The sequence below is a fragment of the Vipera ursinii genome (genome assembly GCF_947247035.1).
Source record: "Vipera ursinii genome assembly, chromosome: 5".
NCBI classification, from domain to species: Eukaryota; Metazoa; Chordata; class Lepidosauria; order Squamata; family Viperidae; genus Vipera; species Vipera ursinii.
Window position 1 is genome coordinate 54,487,491 of NC_139518.1, and position 19,086 is coordinate 54,506,576.

Below are 19,086 nucleotides of genomic sequence, written 5' to 3' on the forward strand. Positions count from 1 at the left end.
GCTTTGGTCCTTTCAGTAGGAAGCTTCGTGTTACTACCACCTCGCATTTCTTTCCCTACAGAATAGAGACAGGAATCCATCCCTTTGCAGATCCCTGTAGAATTTTCTATCTCATTAATGAGGCTTGTGGAAGCTCTTTTTCATCCAAGGGTCTAGAAACTTTACCAGTAATGAAACCTTGGAATCTATTCTGAAGGTCAAGAGCAGAAGTGTCAAACTGCCGTCTCACGGGCCATATGCATCACACAGAAGCCACGCCCACCCCATTGCCAGCAATGGCAAAACAGTCCTGATACATTGCGCGATGTCACGTGACATCGCGAATTTGACATGTCTGGTCCAGAGAGTAAAACATCTTGATGAGCTTAGGCATGTAACTTTTTCTGTCTTTCCATTTCCTCTATTTCACTTTCTTCCATTTTCCAAGATGCTTCTTGGTACTAATCTCTCAACAAGCATTTTCTGTGCCTATTCAAGGATTTCCCATCTTCCCTATAGCTTTGCCTCTATATTTGTACAATATGCAGCATTCTTATTATGCTCAGGGAACAAAAACAAAATAAAATTAGGCACATATATTACAGGTCACAATAACAGTTTTCTCTGTTTCTATCTTCTCTGATGAATAACAAGTATCTTTCCTTCTTCCAGAACTTCTGTTAGTTCCTCTGTTGCTTCTTCAGTAACCTTATGCTATGGTGACGCAGTGGTTAGAATGTAGTAGTGCAGGCCAACCCACAGCCAGGAGTTCAATCCTGACCAGCTCAAGGTTGACTCAGACTTCCATTCTTCCAAGGTTGGTTATTGGAGGCAATAGGCTGACAATGTAAACCTCTCAGACAGCATGTAAAAACTGTGGTGCTCTAATACATCTAAGTGCTATTGCTATTATAGATTCCTGAAGCTGCCTCAACTAAGTAGATCAGTAATAAGCAGTGCTCCAGCCACATATAATAGGCAAACAGCAATATCATTTGCAATCAGCAATATGGAAATCATCAGCAGCACTTAAGAATCAAGTAATAGTAGTTAGGAGTAAATAAGATGCATGACTAATACAGGAGGTAAAGACAGTTGATTTTAAATTATATTTAGATTAATGAAGATGCAGCAACCTTTTGTTATTTCATGACTGGCTGTATCATTTCCTTTGGTAAACAATTGAAATGATTGCTTCCATTTCAGCTTGAACAGTGCTGGACATGAATTGACATGTCTTGATGAATGCTTTAGCACAGGGCTTTTCAACCTTTTCACCCATTGTACCACTTTTTGGATATGGCAACATCGTGAGTATCACCAGTCGCCTAGCAAGGTGTCAAAAACTTGATGACCAAAAAAAAAAGGAAAACAGTGATGCAGTACAGGTAGTCCTTGACTTATAACAGTTCACTTAGTGACTGTTTGAAGTTACAATGGCACTGAAAAAAGTGCCCCCGAAGCCACAGCCGAGGAAGACACCTGCCTGCCCACCTGGTGGCGCTCTTCCTCCTGTCCGAGGTTTTCATTGTGAGCATTTCTGTTGAGCATTGGCAGGTGGGGTGGGGGGTGTTTGGTTTTATTTCCCCCATCTGCTGGGTGGTTGCAGCAGGTTTTGGTCACTTCACATGACCCTGGGACACTGTGACCCTGGAGATGCTGCAACATTCCAGCTGATCGGTGCTTCTTCTGGGCTCAGAAGCGCCAGGATCAGTGCCGAGCTCCAGCTGGAGCCTGGCGCTGATCCTGGCGCTTCCACTGAGCCCTGACAGCCCCGAAGAAGCACTGATCCTGGCGCTTCTGCTGAGCCCTGACAGCCCTGCAGCTCCAGCCATCTCTCGCTCAAGCTTGTGCGGTGCTGCCACCAGTTCAGCTCATTCCCCTCCCCTGTTACCACTTTTCTAGGATGGTCACATACCACCTGACAGGTGCCAATGTACCACAGGTGGTACCCGTACCACTGGTTTAAAAGCCCTGCTTTAGGACTCATTTTAACATTTATTTTATACTAGGAATTCTTTTGATAAGTCAAAGACATATATTTTTTAATATTTGTAGTCCCCTCAAATATTTGTTCTATTATGACTGAATCTTGAGAATGTGGTTAGGATGTGTGAAGACTTTAAGGCCTACATGCTTGTTGCTGTGATTGATTAAATTACTAGAACAACTAAAGCAGAACAGGCTGCAAGGTTAAAGGAGTTAATCAGTGTTTTCTTGTGGTATAGGCAAAATTACACTCCATATGAAGAAACCTGCTATGTATTAATGTTGTGTTATGGTTATGAACATTACAAAAAGGGTTATGAGGTAAAGTTGGCCGGAGCACACGGCAGCTTTTGACAGCTGTCAAAAGCTGCCATGTGCTCCGGCCAACTTTACCTCATAACCCTTTTTGTAATGTTCATAACCATAACACAACATTAATACATAGCACCCCTTACCCTTACCCTGAACTGGTGAGTTGCCCCTTGCAATTTACTTTGTACCCCATTCATAGTCTCTTAAGTACACTGGGGGTTTCTTGGCTCTCTCAGAATGGCGGAGGGGTGTTGCTGCGTTCGGTTCCTCTACTCTTGGTTCCGGATGTGCGGTTACTTGCGTGGGGTCTGGTTCAGGGGTTTCAACCCGCACACGACATGGATATTTTGTAGTTATGGAGCAGTGTCAAATACTTGTTTCTGAGACAGGAGATTGGGAAAAGGTGGATCTGTGCAAATAATATTAATTATCTGGGCATTTTTCCAGAAGTATTTGGTCAGGATGTTAACTGAAACACTCTGATAGCTTTGGTAAATGATTTACAAATGGATATTGGGAATATGGCTCTGCTAATTCCTTTGAGCTTCTTGGCAGCTTTCTTTATCATAAAATTTGTTAATAAATTATTACTATTACGCTTTTTCGTGTCTGGTGATATTGTGCTTTGAATGTGCTCTTTTTAACGGTTAGTCTTATTAAGACTAGCCAAAAGATGGTAGTGAAAGACTGATGTTCAACATATAGATGACGATCTTAAGTGACTGTCCACAAGATTCCATATTCTCTGCATAAAATATTTGGGAAAAGTCATCCCTAACTTTCCTTTGTTACCATCAATTCTCAATAATCTGGGCGGTTATATGTTGTCTAACTGTGATACTGAGCTAGACCATAAACTGAATATCTAGATAGAAAATTTTCTTTTTAAATAAGAATAGAAATGTGTGGTTGAGAAACACCCTGTTTTGGAAGCATTGGTTTCCCTCTCCTTTCAAAGGAAGATGCACGCTCTGGAAATGATCCACAGCTGTACTTGGATTTCCAATTGGTGGTTTGGTAAAGAGCATAATCATTGCAAGAAGAAAAAACCTCAGATTGTGGCTTCTCTTTGGGCTAATTGAGTAATAATGAACTGATATCACACATTTGCTGGCAGGTAAAGAGAGCCGAACTCACCTCACAGGGTTATTGTTGTGGAGAAAATTAGAAGATGAAGGTGTGTTAGATACTGTATGTTTGCGGACCTGAATTATTTGTAAATAAATAATAAAGACAGGATACAAATAAATACTTTTTAAAATTTGCACTGATTAGTATAAGGCAATTTACTTCATGTGAAGGTCACATTATAAAATCATTCTTAAAATAGCATTTAATGTCTACGTTGGCATATAAATTGGATCCCTTAAAATATATTATTTTGGGATCAACATTATTCTGTGGAAGCCATTTATACATTTTTGCAGACTTAAAAATTGAGTTTTATTTATCTCACAGTACCTTTTTGAAGTTTATTCAACAAACATTTGCTATTTATTTGCCCTAGATTTTATTGATGCATATGAATTTCTATAATGGGTAGAAGAATTGGGTTAATTTTTTATTTTTAAGAAGTTGAAAGAGATTGATGAAATTGATATTAATTATGTATGCACCATTAGAATATTACAATGAATTTGGATGTTACGTTTGGTACTAATGAAGGCTGTGTTTAAATAATATGAAATTAGCTTAACTATATCCCTAATATATATCTCACCTTGAATAGTAACCATTTTCAAATATATGTTTTTCTTAAGCATGCACTTACTCATTTTTTAAAAAAATTCCATTTATATCCCGCCCTTCTCCGAAGACTCAGGGTGGCTTACAAGCTTAGCAGTAGCCTTCATTCTATGTATATGCCTGCTTATTAGGGCTTTCATACACCCCCCAAGTGGCATTATTACAAAGTCAGCTTAATTGCCCCCAACAATCTGGGTCCTCATTTTACCTACCTCGGAAGGATGGAAGGCTGAGTCAACCTTGAGCCTGGTGGGATGCGAACCTGCACTAATTGCAGGCAGCTGGTGTTACTTAAGGAGGCATTTACTGCCTCTTGGGAAGTTAACTTATGAGGAAGGTGTTGGTTCAGAATAGTGGACTGTGTTCTTTAACACATTAGCCAGGAGACTACAATGCTAGTACAGAGTAGTAGTTTGGCTGCCTAAGATTGCTAGCCGTGTTCAGTTTGTGCTCATGTAGTTTCCAAGGTGTGCCACAGGGGGCAAGCTAACTTTGCACCAGAAAGAAAGACAAGTGGCCTTCCTGCAGCGTCATTTGGGGCCTTGAAGCCACCTCACAGGGAATTGCCGTGGGGAAGGTCCAGCGCCAGCAGGATTCTAACTGTCCACACAAAGTGCCAGCTTGTCTCCCCTCTGAAGTGGCACCTATTTACTCTCAAATAACATGTTTTCGAACTGCTAGATGGCAGAACCTGAGGCAAGTGACAGAAGTTAACCCCACCACACAGTGCTAGGACTCGTACTTCTAGAGCAAAGACCCCCTCCAGCATGTTAAGTCATTGAGCCACTATGCTTCTTTTAAACATGAGAAAATCAGGTTTCAAAAGGAAGATGGAAGATGATGCTTAAAAGGCTTCAGCCAATAATTCACAATGGGAGAAATGCATTTAACTTCATTATATTAATGTATAGCTTCTACATTTTGTGGTGCATGCCATGTTTATGTACAAGTGAGTTATCTTGTAATGGACTCATTCTAAGTGACATCACAGTGAATTTCCTGCATATTTTTTTTGCTTAATAATATTAAACTTCTATATCTATCTTAAATATACGCCCCTTATTGTATGAATATTTTTATTCTTTTGATTAGAGTTAATAAATATTTATATACTATGAATATTTTTCCCGTTCATTGGCCACAAACTGGTGCAGGCAGTACAGAAAAAGCTGAAAACAGAAAAATTGAACATTCCAGTACTATTGCTGTTTTTTTAATTGTACAAGTCCTTAGAAATTAAATTCAAATAAGAAATGCAAATAATATGACAGCTTTATTGGTTTTATGTGGACTGTCAAGAGAATAAATCAGATGGCTAGCAATAATCTGAATCCAGAAAAATTACAAGGACATCTGGAAATAAACATTCCAATGTGAAAGACAAAAGTCCTAAGTATTTCAAAAGAAAATGTGCTGAATTCCATGAAAGAACTTGTGCAACAGCAAAAGTGTCTTTAAAGCTACTCATTTATCATATAGCAAAAGCAGGTGAAGATTATACTGTTGGAGAAAAGTTGGCTAAATCATGCAGAAAAGATCTGGAAGAATTCGTGATTGGTCATTTTTTAAAAAAACAATGAATATATACCACTGTTTGATAATGATATGTAAAGGTTATGTCATTTTTTTGTGATGAGGGACTAATGAAACAAAACAGAGCATAACAGGTTTCCTTTTTAAGTAGATGATTCCACTGATGTTTCAAGTTTGTGCTTATGTGGAGGAAGATATGCTTATTTACAAGTCTCTGCCTCTCAGAACCACAGGAGCAGAAACATTTACTTCGGTTATGAAGGAGCATGAAATCCTTGGTATTTCTGTAGTAGTATATACACAATGATGGCGTAGCAGCTGTAGTTGATGTCAAGTGTCAGATGCTGTGGTCTGTATAGAAGAACAGCTCCATATATTGTCATTCATTGTCTTCATTGTCATGTACTTGCAGAGAAATACATGCCATAAGACTTCAAGGTTGTACTCAACAGTTAAAACTGTAAATTTTGTAAAAGCAAGGCCATTCATTCTCTGGATATTTACAATGCTATGTAAAGAAAAGAGGAGCCCACATAACTAATGCAAAGTGAAATGTGATGGATGTCTTATGGAAAAATGTTGGTATGATATGGACTGCAAGAAAACAAATATTTTTATTAGAACATTCTTTTGTATTGGCAGAGAAATTAAGTGATGATGTTGAATATAGAAAATGGCATGCATGGCTGATATGGTTACTACTGAATTAATATGCCACTGTAAGGAACAACCTATATATAACTATTGTATTATATATAACTTCAGAATATAATGGATGCAGTTCAACATTTTTTCCAAAATTCAGCAATTTTTATTAACAATTGTTTCTCAGAGAAATCATCTAATATTAGTAATGCAATCCTGTCTGATTTCTATGCTACAATTTAGGAATATTTTTTCCTTTCAAAAAATAATTTGATTGGGTCCAGAATCCTTTTGTTATATAAATAATAATTGAAAAAATCATTTAAAATACTAACAACATTTACTTGTGCAGAATTTATGAATTTATGGATATCAAAGAGTATTCTGAAATTGCCAGTCAAATTAGATAACAATAAAGTCCAATTCCAGATAGCACTGCAGTACTCTGTGGTGGTGCTAAAATCTTCATGAGCTTCTACAACCTTTTTTTTCTGAATTCTACAAATAAATGTCTCCAGCAAAGACATATTTGTTCAATGTGTTTAATAACTTCAGGTTATCTGAGGGATTGTGTCTTGACGGTCACATCTACCTGGCCCACTAGAGGCAAGGATTGTTGTGCATCCTGTCTATAAGGAGGTACATCTGGTGGGACCAAGAAGAAGGGCCTTCTCCATAGTGACTCTCTCCCTCTGGAACATTATCCCTCCAGAAATTAGACTGGCCCCCACTTTGATGCTTTTTCGTCAGGCCCTGAAAACGTGGTTTTGCCAGTGGATCTGGGGATCCCAAATTGGGATGGAACCCATTAACTTGTTGATTTGAGTGTGTGTTGTCGCTGAGAAGGATGGGGAGGGTTTATTTTATTATTATTTTACTTTTTACTTTTATTTTTTAGAAATTGATTTTTTATTATCTGCAATTTACCTAGAGTCTGTGTGAGCAAGTAGGCAGCTATATAAGTCATCTTAAATAAATACATACATACATACATACATATATACATACATACATACATACATACCCAAAGCAATATCTTGTTTATGTATTCTTTATTTAACCAGAATCACTTTCTCTAAGACTTACAGAAACTAAGATGATCACAGTAAATTAATAATTTTTATTTTTTAAAAATAAAACTTGTGTGGAGAAGCTTTCTTGACAAGATTTTGGAAGTGATTTGCCATTGCCGCCTTCTTAGGACTGAGAAAGAATGACTGACTCAGAGTCATCCAACTGGTTTTGGATTAACACACAATTAGAACTTATGTTCTCTCAGTTTCTAGCTTGGTACCTTAACTGCTACATCAAACTACCTTTCTTTTAACTCACAATACTTTAAGATTATAGATAATTCTAAAAGTTCATAAATTTTATCTGATCTCATTGCCATCTTGTACAAAACTCCAACCGTGATTTCTAAACTATGATTTTTCGTTATTCTTTTATCACTTTTTGAAATATTTCTGCACCATGTTTATGAAGCCATCTAATATGGTGAAACCCTTCTGAACAATGTCAGCTGAATCCATCTATATGTTAAATTAAGGCTTAGTAATCAGAAGGTAATCAGAAGGTAATCAGAAGGTCGACAGTTTGGCAGGTCGAATCCCAAGTGCTGTGTAACAGAGTGAGTGCCTGTTACTCGTCCCAGCTTCTGCCAACCTAGCAGTTCGAAAGCACATAAAAATGCAAGTAGAAAAATAGGGACCACTACGGTGGGAAGGTAACAGCGTTCCGTGCGCCTTTGGCGTCTAGTCATGCTGGCCACATGACCACGGATACGTCCTCGGACAAGCGCTGGCTCTTCAGCTTTGAAACGGAGATGAGCACCGGCCCCTGGAGTTGGAAACGACTAGCACGCATGTGCGGGGGAACCTTTACCTTTACCTTTTTAAGGAAGCCTATGGCAAATAAATTGATAAAAATCACTGGACTGTGCTTGGGACATGTACAATAAATCTCTATTCAACTAGGAATTTCATTGGCTGATAAATCTACATTGGTGGTGTAAGTTTAACATATTAGTACATTTGCTGCAAAGATATGATGAGATAAAAATGCCCATTAAGATGATGATAGGCTTCTTGTTTACTTTGTATATGCTGTATATAAGAACATACAGATAGCCCAATATAAAATAAAATAAAATAGAACAGACAAGATCTTAATTTTTTAGATTTAAAAATGTATTTTGTGGATAGTTGCTAAAATTTTCTGTGTTATTTTGATAAATTAATGAGTAAAGAATAAAAACTTCACATGACTAAAGCAACGAAAACTTATAAATTGTATATAAATGAATTGTTTAAAATTGTTGTTCCAGGAATGTTTGGTAAGTCTAAATCTAGAAAAGCGTCCAGTAGAATATATGCATGACTGAGTTTAAATGAAAAATAACCTATATTACTTGCTTTTTATTAAAGAACGTTAATCTTAGACTAAAAGTTGCACTTACAATTAATAGTACAATAAATATTGTTTATAGCAAAGTTAAAGATGTGCAAATTAAAAAGCATGACATTCTCAGTTTCTCATGTTGATGTTTTGTGACACTTTTCATTTGTCTAATAGCTGTAGCAGATGACAGATGTTACAAATATGCAGACTGTGCCAGTTGTACTGCTAATACAAATGGCTGTCAGTGGTGTGATGATAAGAAGTGCATTTCTGCAAACAGTAACTGCAGCATGGTGAGTCTTGATTACTATGTTGTGGTTTTGTTAATGGTTCTGCTTTGTAATCATTAGCTTGCTCTTTGGTGCCATCAAATGTAAATGTCATATTAAAATCAGAGTTCGATGCCAATGCTGAATTAACATCATACATTAATTGCAAATGTATTTAATATAATTGAAAAGAGAAATAATGAAACTTGTACAGCAGTTATTTTCCCATTTTCCTTGCCAATAAAACAAAACACTTAAACTTGAAATAACTAATTTAATAACTTAATGTACTCTGAAGCATTTTTCATATCTAACCATTTGGGAAGTATGAATCATCATCATACAAAGGCCTTTTGGCTGTTTTCCCCTTCTTCATAAACTAAGCTCAAATTTGCAGGATAACAAATTTGCAGATAACAAAATTATGCTTGTCAAATAATCAAAATACATTTATCAGAATAAAATAGAAGTCCATAACCACTTTATCAGGAAAAATTGTTCAAAGTTAATATATTTAAAATGTTTCTCAAATTAATTCATATTTACTGGTAAAGAGAACTATTGAAATAATAGAATCGTGGGGCTGAAAGGGACCTTGCAAGTCTTCTAATCCAACCCATCTTGTATTGTGGCAATCAAAAAGAGACACGACATTGCAAGCACAGTCCAACAAGTACTGCATAGAGTGAAACTACTGCTTTTTCTGTTTTTGACATTATATCTCTGCTGATGCAACCCAAGACTTCATTGGCTCTTTTTGCCAACTTGTACACAATGCTAGTTAACACCTGATATGTGGTCTATCAAGACACCCATATCTTTCACAAAATTACTATTGCTGAACCAAGTATCCTCCGTCTTATACCCAAACATTTGATATGTCATACTTTAATGTAGAATCCTAAATTCCTCACCACTGAACTGCATTATTTTCTGGTCATGTTTTTTGAGCTGTCGGCAATCTCTCCAAGTTGTGTTATCTGCAAATATATTTCACATTTTGATGAACGCTTTTTTATTTCCTTATTTGTCATTTATAAAAAAAAAAGTTGTTGAGCTTACAATAGAACCCTGAGGTACAATGCCGATAACTCTCTCCTTTTAGATTTAGATCCATTAAGGACCATGTATTGGGTATAGTTGTTCAACCAACTGCAAATCCATCTGTTACTACATCCATCTTACATTGTTCACTTTATTCAGAAGGACACCCTGGTCAAGGTCTAGGTATATTACATCTAAAACAGTCCCTTGGTCTACTAATCTAGTTACTTTGTCATGCACACAAAGTAAGATTTTTCTGGCACAACCCAGGCTGGGTTATAATAATCTTCTTGTTTCCTTTGAGTACTTGCAAACCCATTGATTGATATCTTTTCCAGGATTTCCCCAGGTTTTGATGAAAAACTAATTTATCTGTAGTTTCCTGGATCAACTTTTTCCTTTAAAAAAAAAGATTGGAACTGTTATGCAATTTTCTGGTACTTCCCTTCAGCAATTTTCAAACATTAAAGTCAGTGAATTTGAAAGCCAAAGTAGCATAATTTAATATAACTCCAGAGTTTTAAAGAGTCTGTATATTTAATTTTGAAGATTAACAATAGCACCTTAACTGATACATTTTGGAGCTGCATATTTTGTTCACGTTAATAGCCTGAGTACTAAATATTCAGGACTAACCTTACAATAATAGTGTATATTCTCATAAGTGCTTGCTCTTGTTAATATTATTGTATTTTGTTTTGATATGACCTTTCCCCTATTTTAGAGGCATATAGCAATGTTTTTAAGAAGATACTTATGCTGTTTATTTTCCTGAATTTAATGAGAGAGTATACTTAAATCTTCCTCCCTTAGACACTTCTTACCACCCTGATATATGTTCCCTTGGGGGGTAATAACATGAAGATCCTTATCAACAGTGATGGACTTTACTTATGTGTTATCGGTGGCATACAGTAGTGCTTTTGACATAAAAATAAAATTACTCGTGATAAGGCAAAGTCTCAGAAATATATAAGAACACTGTGGATATTTCTCTAAGTCGATGAAACTATTTATGGGTATGATAACTATTTATCTTTCAAAACACACAAATATTGGAAAAACTGCATTTACACAAATACTTTTAAAAAAAATAATCTTCCAAATAGCAGGTTATGTGATTTTTCATATATTATGCTTAGAAAAGAGAAGGTAAACAATCTAGATAAGAAATGAAGAAAGGGAAAGACCAAGAATATTATATTATATATCATTTAAGGCCTGTTAAGCAAGGACAGCTGGATAAGAAACAGAAATTATAGTTTAGAATTTTCCCATATCATATATTATCTATATTGAGAAAGCAATGAAGCTGAAATTTCAAACTGCTCATGAATGCGAAAATGTGGAAAACACAGAATGAAATGTAAATGTGTTAAGAGCTTACCATCTATCACATTCACACAAAATATGGTAAAACCAGATTTCTTGCAAATTTACTTTGCCTCTGCACTAATTTTGCATATTTTCTTTGATTCCTACCCTTGTAATTCCAACCAGTTACAGTATATGGACATCTTCTATGCTCTTGGACAGGTTTGATTCCTCTTGGACAGGTTTTCGCGGGTTTTTGTATGTAGATCTTTGGTCATTCGGGTTTTTCCCCCACATAGAATTGGAGGTATCAGGGCAACGTTTCGACGAAATGTCATCCGTCATCCTCAGGCTGGTGAATTCAGCTTCGTTCTTCTGGGAGAAGTGTGTGATAGTGGCTGCTTTTTTCTTCTTTTTTAAACTGCCAGAGGGGGTGTGTTCTGTGGGTGGAGGCTTGGCTGTGTTCTGATGGGGTGGAGGTGTGCTCTGATTGGGTGGGGGCTTAGCTGTGTTCTGATTGGGTGGGAGTGTATCCCTACCCAATCAGAACACAGTCCCCATTCAAAACTCACTCCCACCCCATCAGAACACAGCCAAGCCTCCACCCACAGAACACACCCCCTCTGGCAGTTGAAAAAAGAAGAAAAAACGGCCACTATCACACACTTCTCCCAGAAGAGCGAAGCTGAAGTCACCAGCCTGAGGATGATGGATGACATTTCGTCGAAACGTTGCCCTGATACCTCCAATTCTACGTGGGAAAAAACCCGAATGACCAAAGATCTACACACACACACACACACACACACACACACACACACACACACTTCCTTCCTTCCTTCCTTCCTTCCTTCCTTCCTTCCTTCCTTCCTTCCTTCCTTCCTTCCTTCCTTCCTTCCTTCCTTCTTTTATTTGCTTGAATAAACTTTGCTAAGAAGATGAAACTGAAGTTTGTAATATATCAAGATGCATTAATGATTTGCCGAAGAAAATATTCTTGAAATCTAAGTGCACAATAGCTAATGCAAGTACTTTGTTCTTCATAAGCATTGTTATAGTTCACAGTTCACAGTAATAATAAAATATTTACATTGTGAAACCAGATGAAATTGGTGCTTTTTAACAAAACTCTATTACCAATTATCTGGGCTCATAGTTTAGTTGCAGGGTTAGAAACAATAAGGATATACAATATCTGGATTTGAAAAAGTAAAGGTGCTTTGGATCCTGCATGGGCATCTTCTCTGCTATTGGTTACTACTTAGATATATGTTGCTATCTCCTTAACTTAAATACATATTTTCCTGAATCCATACAGGTAACATGTGGGCACAGGAAAAGGTACAGCTTCTTTAAGAGGCAGATGACAGAAGGTGCCCATGTCAGATCTGAAGTACCTTTGCCTGGTTGATATCTTAATACTGCACACATTTATAAAAGTCAGTTTCTCACTCACAAAATGTATAATGTTGAAATAAATTATAGTTGTAATGGCCTGATTTACAGTATATGCTAAAATAATGTACGGATTCCTGATACTGCATTACACAAATATCATTTCAGCTTAGAAAAACGTGTGTACTTGGTCATTTTTCAGTAGAACTATTTCCTTTCTCTGAGTAATTCTACAGGATCATATTTAATAAATAAAGATGCTCACTGTTTTCAGATTAACGCATAGGCATCCTTTTGTTTTGAGATGCTACAGTTAAATATTGACACCTTATTAGCTGTTCACAGACAGAATGGAAAGGCAGATATGAAACTGTGTGACTATATTATAATGCCACAACATATATTTGTATCCGTGTTGGGATGTAAGTATATAATGAAATATGCCACCATAGTTTTCTGAGAGCCCTGTCATCTTATCTGACATAAAAAAGGCACGTTTCAAAATGATTTAAGCTCCACTTTTGTTTTAAACTTGACAAATATACCTTTCTAATTTGGATAAAATACTACAACCTGGAATTAGTGGCCACTTAGAATTAGAATTGATTATGATGGTGTTTGGTCCTAGGCAGTGACAGATGTTTCTCTATCAGGGTGCAAAGAGAAAATATCTTCTGTGAACTCCAAGTAGACATCAGAAAGGGCATCCGGCAGTAAACACTCGGCTCCATTCAGTCATCCCACCTCCACCTCAATAAAAGGGATTACAGGGTAGTAAAAAGGGGGGGAAAAGATATGATGAAGAAACAATGCACAAGAATCTTTCATGATAATCTGAAGAAGAGCTACGGCCTTTCTAAATAAAAACCTTGCCCAAGATCCAGGAAGTTGTGGCTTGACAGAAGGGGAAATGTGAGGGGGAAAAGTACTTCTTTTGTTAGAGAGAATGGTTATGTAAGTATCTTAGAATTCGTACAGTCTAACTTTTAATAAGTATCTGGGCATTCGTAGAAATCTAGGAAGGAAGAAATGTCATTTGTAGGATTAATAAGAAGCAGGGGAGTGCTTAAAATATCTAGAAAAGTGGAACGAACAAAAGAAACCATGAAGCACTATAATCAGGTTGAGCCATTGTATACACATCTAAAGCTTAAGGGAATTAACTAATGAATGCAATAAACCACCAACAATTACTTTTGATAACTCATAGAAAACAGGAAGGCAATAGAGAATATGAAGGAATGGAAAAACAAATATTGTTTCAAACATATCAATTACTATTACATAATACGAACTTCAGTAAAGTAATTCTAGAGTCACACAGCAGCTTCAGCTATGGCTCACTTTGTCTTCAATGCCATTCCAGAAATGAACAATACTGTTGGTGGGAATGAAGCATAGATATTTATGTCAATTTCCTTGATAGTCCCTAGACAGCTATTTTAGCTCCCTGTGTTAAAGATAGATCAAGGTGATTAGCAGTTAAATACAAATATAAAATAATACAATTCATGCTCACTGTTCTATCTTACTTTGCATGAATTAATACACACCTCCTAAACCTGTCAATTGGATACGTCATATCAATTTTGAGTTTATTATTTTAGTTCTACTCCAACCTTAGTGTAAACAAGAATTACTGCCTTTGCATTTATGCATACATAAAGTAATGCATACCCTGAATATAAAAGCAGTACTTTTATACACAGGTTAAGAGCAAGGCTTTTCTGTTTGTTTGTTTTTAAATCTTTTAGACATTTTTAAAAAGCTTTGGATTTTCTCAATCAGAAAATTGTATCTACCAAAAATAGAACAACTGTGGGATCTCTCATCCTCCTACTTTTACTGAAGACTGTTTACTACCATATGGATTCATTCTCAGGAACAAGTAAAAACTGTTCAAAAATTTGACATTATGATAATGATGTGTTAACAGGGAATATTAGGTAGAACTGTTATTAAATAGCAGATGGTGCTTGCAATTAAAATTCATTGTAATGTACATAACAGGAAGGATTGTCAATAATATATAATGACTGAACCAACTTAAATGCAAAAAGGTATTAAAAGTTACTAGAATTTATTTGTGCATATTTTGCAGATGAATTTTGTTTTCCTTTATAAGATTTCATTCCAGATACTTTGTTTATAAATACTTATGTGCTGTTGTATTTTCATGTTTGTAATTACCTTGTCAGCCAACCTTGTAAGCTATTTCTAGGTTGATCTTAATAATACAGACTTTCTTTTTATAATCTACAGCAAAATGCTACTTGGTTTAGTAATTGCTTAGAATAGCATACATTATTTCTTATTGAAAATTGTTATTTCAGCCAATAATGGGATTTTTTTCTATAGTGGATACACATCTATTTTAGAAATTAAGGTGACATGCTAACATTCTTTCCCCCAATTTAAATTTGAAAATTATATTTTCAATCAGAAGGAAAAGAGAAATGATTAGGCTACTCTTATCAAGATTGCAACAATGACAATTTTTTCTTCACAGCTACTCCACATCCCACTCTTCCTTTTTGTATAGATGTTATAGCTACTGAATTTCTTTTAATATTGCTACCTTGTTTCTTTGTCTGTGTCTATAATCATTTTTTGCCCTCAGCTTAGTCATTGCCTTTTAATTCTTCTTTAGATCCTATGCATCTTAATTTTTTTATTCTTGCAATTCTCACTTTTGTTTCTCTTCTAACATAGAGGTCTTTACATTTATCCTTTATTAATTTATAAAGGAGAATGCATGTTCCAGTATACTAGGTAAAATTGGAGATTAGAACTGCCTTAATCACCAATTCCAATTAATTATAAGACATGGCATATTTTCTGTATATGTGAATCTTGTCAGCCAAATGTGCTTTTTCAGAAGGCAACTGGTCTTCTCGTTTTTGCTTGAAGACGTTTCATTTCTCATCCAAGAAGCTTCTTCAGTTCTGAAGATCATTCAGAACTGAAGAATCTTCTTGGATGAGAAGAAAAATGTCTTCAAGCAAAAACAAGAACTCCCATTGCCTTTTGAAAAGGCACCTTTGGAACAACCAATGACCTGGATGACTGAGAATCTCCATAGACATGAATCTTGACATTTGAACAATACAATTGCAAAAAAAGAGCTTATGTTATGTTTTGAAAGCATTGATACTAGGCTGCGCAAAGTTGTGAGGGAGGTATATTGCAATGTGTGGAAGCACAACCAAACTCCCCTTGAACCATTAAAACAACTGCATTTTTTGCAGGACTCACATGATATTTAATGGCTGTTCCCGGCTTAGCTATTTGCTTTGCTGAAAAGAAAACAAAGATTTACTATGAGTAGAACTAAGGAGACTTTGCACAACTTTGGCGTTTGCTGGATCAGGAGTCCCTGCGCTCAGTCATTTATGTCACGGATTACTGCAATTACATGGGGCCATCCTGGAAGAACATTTGGAAGCTACAGCTGCTGCAGAGTGCAGTGGCACAGTCAGTTCTTGGGCCTCAAGAATGGCCCATGTAAAACTCCTGCTCCTTGAGATGCATTGACTGCGGTCTGCTTCCAGGTGCAATTTAAGTGTTAATAATCATATTTAAAGCCCTTCATGGCATGGGTCCAGGCTATTTGAGGGATAATGTCATCCCACTGGGATTGGCTGCCCGACCCTTGCTGGCAGAGAGGCACGCTGCAGGCCCCATCAGCTTAATTATTCTGGCTGGTGTGATCCAGGAGAAGGGCCTTCTATGCTACTGCACCTGCTCTCCCTAACATGTTGTCCTTCAGAGTGAGGTCAGCTCCAACTTTCCTGATCTTCCGTAACAACCTAAAGACCTGGCTCTGCCAGTTAGTCTGGGACTCCAATGGGGAGTATAATAGTGGAGGTGTTTTTTTTAATTTTATTTTAATTCCATTTATATCCCATCCTTCTCCGAAGACTCAGGGCGGCTTACAAGCTTAGCAGTAGCCTTCATTCTATGTATATGCCTGCTTATTAGGGCTTTCACACACACCCCAAGCGGCATTATTACAAAGTCAGCTTAATCGGTTGACCGATTAACAACAGATCCGAACTTCCTCCCCCTCCTACTCCCATGCCCTCACCTTCTTTAATTGGGCTGCAGTGTTTGGATTTTGTATTAACTTATTAACTGGGGAATGCAGTGGTTTTTATCTTTTTGTAATGCCTTGGGTTGAGAATATGTTTCTGTCTAATCTGACATATTTTGCTTATAATTTCAATTTTCAAATTTATCTTTTTCAAAGTTATGTTTTGCGCCCCCTCCCAATTGAAAAGCAAATAGCTTCTCTTTTTCAATTAGCTGATTGACATTCCTGATTTGTTTGCATCTCCCTAGCTCTTGCCCTCTTATGTAGTAAGCAGAATCTGATTTGACAAGAGTACTGTAGGAAGAAAAGTCCCAAAGGTGCTTTTCCCAAAAGACTCCTGAACTTTCTTGGTTTTTTTGTTTGAAAACATTTTACTTTTCATTCAAGAAGCTTTGCAATGTTTTCAAACAAGAAACCAATAAAGTCTAGTTACTTTTTGGAAAAAGCACCTTTGTGACAACTATGACCTGGATGATTGAGAATCTCTGAGGAGAAAAGCCTTTCACTTTCTCCTTTTTTACCCAGATTTGCTCATGAATATTCTTGTGTTTTAAACCATTATGCTTTACTTCATTATCTCTTAGTCTGTCCCTTTCCATTTCTTCTTTTTCATGCCATGGCTCTAGGCTAAATTTCCACTTTTTCTATCTCCCCACCCCTAGCCTCTCTCTTTCTTTTGTATCAAGGCCCACAATTTTATGCTTTCCATAATTGGTCCAGAATTCATATCTACCTCTTCCACCTTGGGATATCACTTTCTTTTGTCCAGAGGTGTTCTATTTTTTTTCCTTACTGAGTCCAAAATGTCTGTAAGCAGACAATGTCTTCATCTTCTATTTGATCTTTATGAAGGTTTTTATTCTTCCAATTTTGAAGTTAAAACCTTGATCATTCTTCTCTTTCTGGCAACATTGGGAAAAGTTCATTTCATTGGCCAGCATTGTTAATAGCCCAGATGGAAGTCCTGTGACACCATTTGGCCAGCAGAAGCCAAGACTGGGGCAATCCTGGCAAAGTGAGTTTTCTTCCTGAATTGCTTCTGAAACCTACAAGGAAGTTTTGCATACAACCTCACAAGCATCACTCTTACTAACTTCTGTGAACTTCTGTGAAAGGACTAAAATGAATTACAGGTAATCCTCGATTTACGACCATAATTGAGCCCAAATTTTGTGAGACATTGGTTAAGTGAGTTTGCTCGTCAGAAGGTGGAAAAGGTCGTTACGTGACCCTGGGGCACTGCAATTGTCATAAATATGAACTATTTGGCAGGCATCCAAATTTTGATCACATGATCTTGGGGATGCTGCAATGGTTGTAAGTGTGAAAAGTGTTCATAAGTCACTTTTTTCAGTGCCGTTGTAATGTTGAACAATCACTAAATGAACTGTTGTAAGTTGAGGACTATCTGTATATCACTCGTGCTACTTAATATGAATGCCTTCTTGACAAAGAACCTGCAATTTGAATTTTATGTACGTGGCAGAAAGGGCTGTGCTAAGTTGGTCTGAGTTTGGTATTATTTCCCACATTGTCCAGCATATGTGGGAAAGTAAAGAAACATGCCATTTTTAGCCTTGTTCAGGCTAACGGTAGTTATTTTAAAATTTGATGAATAAATAAAAAAAATTCCCTTTTTATTTAGGCTCCTTTCCTCAAAATAACTGTATCAGGTCTGTTTGGTTACAGGAAGAAAAGCTTTCTATCATCAACTTCCTGGCTAGGAACATGAAAATGTGTTGAACCTATATTCTTCTAGTGAATTATGACTGTGTGTGTACTGTTTTAGGTATTCTGTTGAAATTTGGAAGAAGGCACATATGGATATGTGTACAGATAAACATCAGAAACTAAATGATAACTCCTGCTTTTATCGGCAGTAGCTTATTATTATTATTATTCTAAAACTTTTATTCATAAAACTATTATTATTATTATTATTATTATTATTATTATTATTATTATTATTATTATTATTATTATTATTATTATTCGCACAGTCAGCCAGATGTTCAGACTGGATTTGGCATTTTTGTATACCTATCAAGTCCTTACCAAGGACCTGGGATAGGCAGATGTGGATGTTTGATGGCATTACAGATGTCGCAGGATGGAAGCACTTCCTAGTAAAGCCGCCTTTTGCAATTGACTAATAGCGAATTTGTCAATGCCAATGGTGTTCAAGTGGTGCTCCAGTTGTTTTGGGATTGAACCCAAGGCGCCTATTACTATTGGTACTACCCTTGCTTGCCTTTGCCACAGTCTTTCTATTTCTATTTGTAGGTCTTTGTATTTTGTTATCTTCTCCAGTTCTTTCTCGTCTATTCTGCTGTCTCCAGGCACTGCCACGTCCACTATCCAGATTTT

General features: G+C 36.6%; 1 protein-coding gene across 1 annotated transcript in view; it reads left to right on the plus strand.

Moving 5' to 3' along the window:
* The window catches only part of ATRNL1 (attractin like 1), a 527,700-nt gene that overhangs the window by 79,894 nt on the left and 428,720 nt on the right, over positions 1-19,086 (plus strand). The window contains exon 12 of the mRNA XM_083363299.1: positions 8,779-8,897. Coding sequence (XP_083219425.1) covers positions 8,779-8,897 — 119 coding nt within the window. The remainder of the gene's footprint in view (positions 1-8,778; positions 8,898-19,086) is intronic.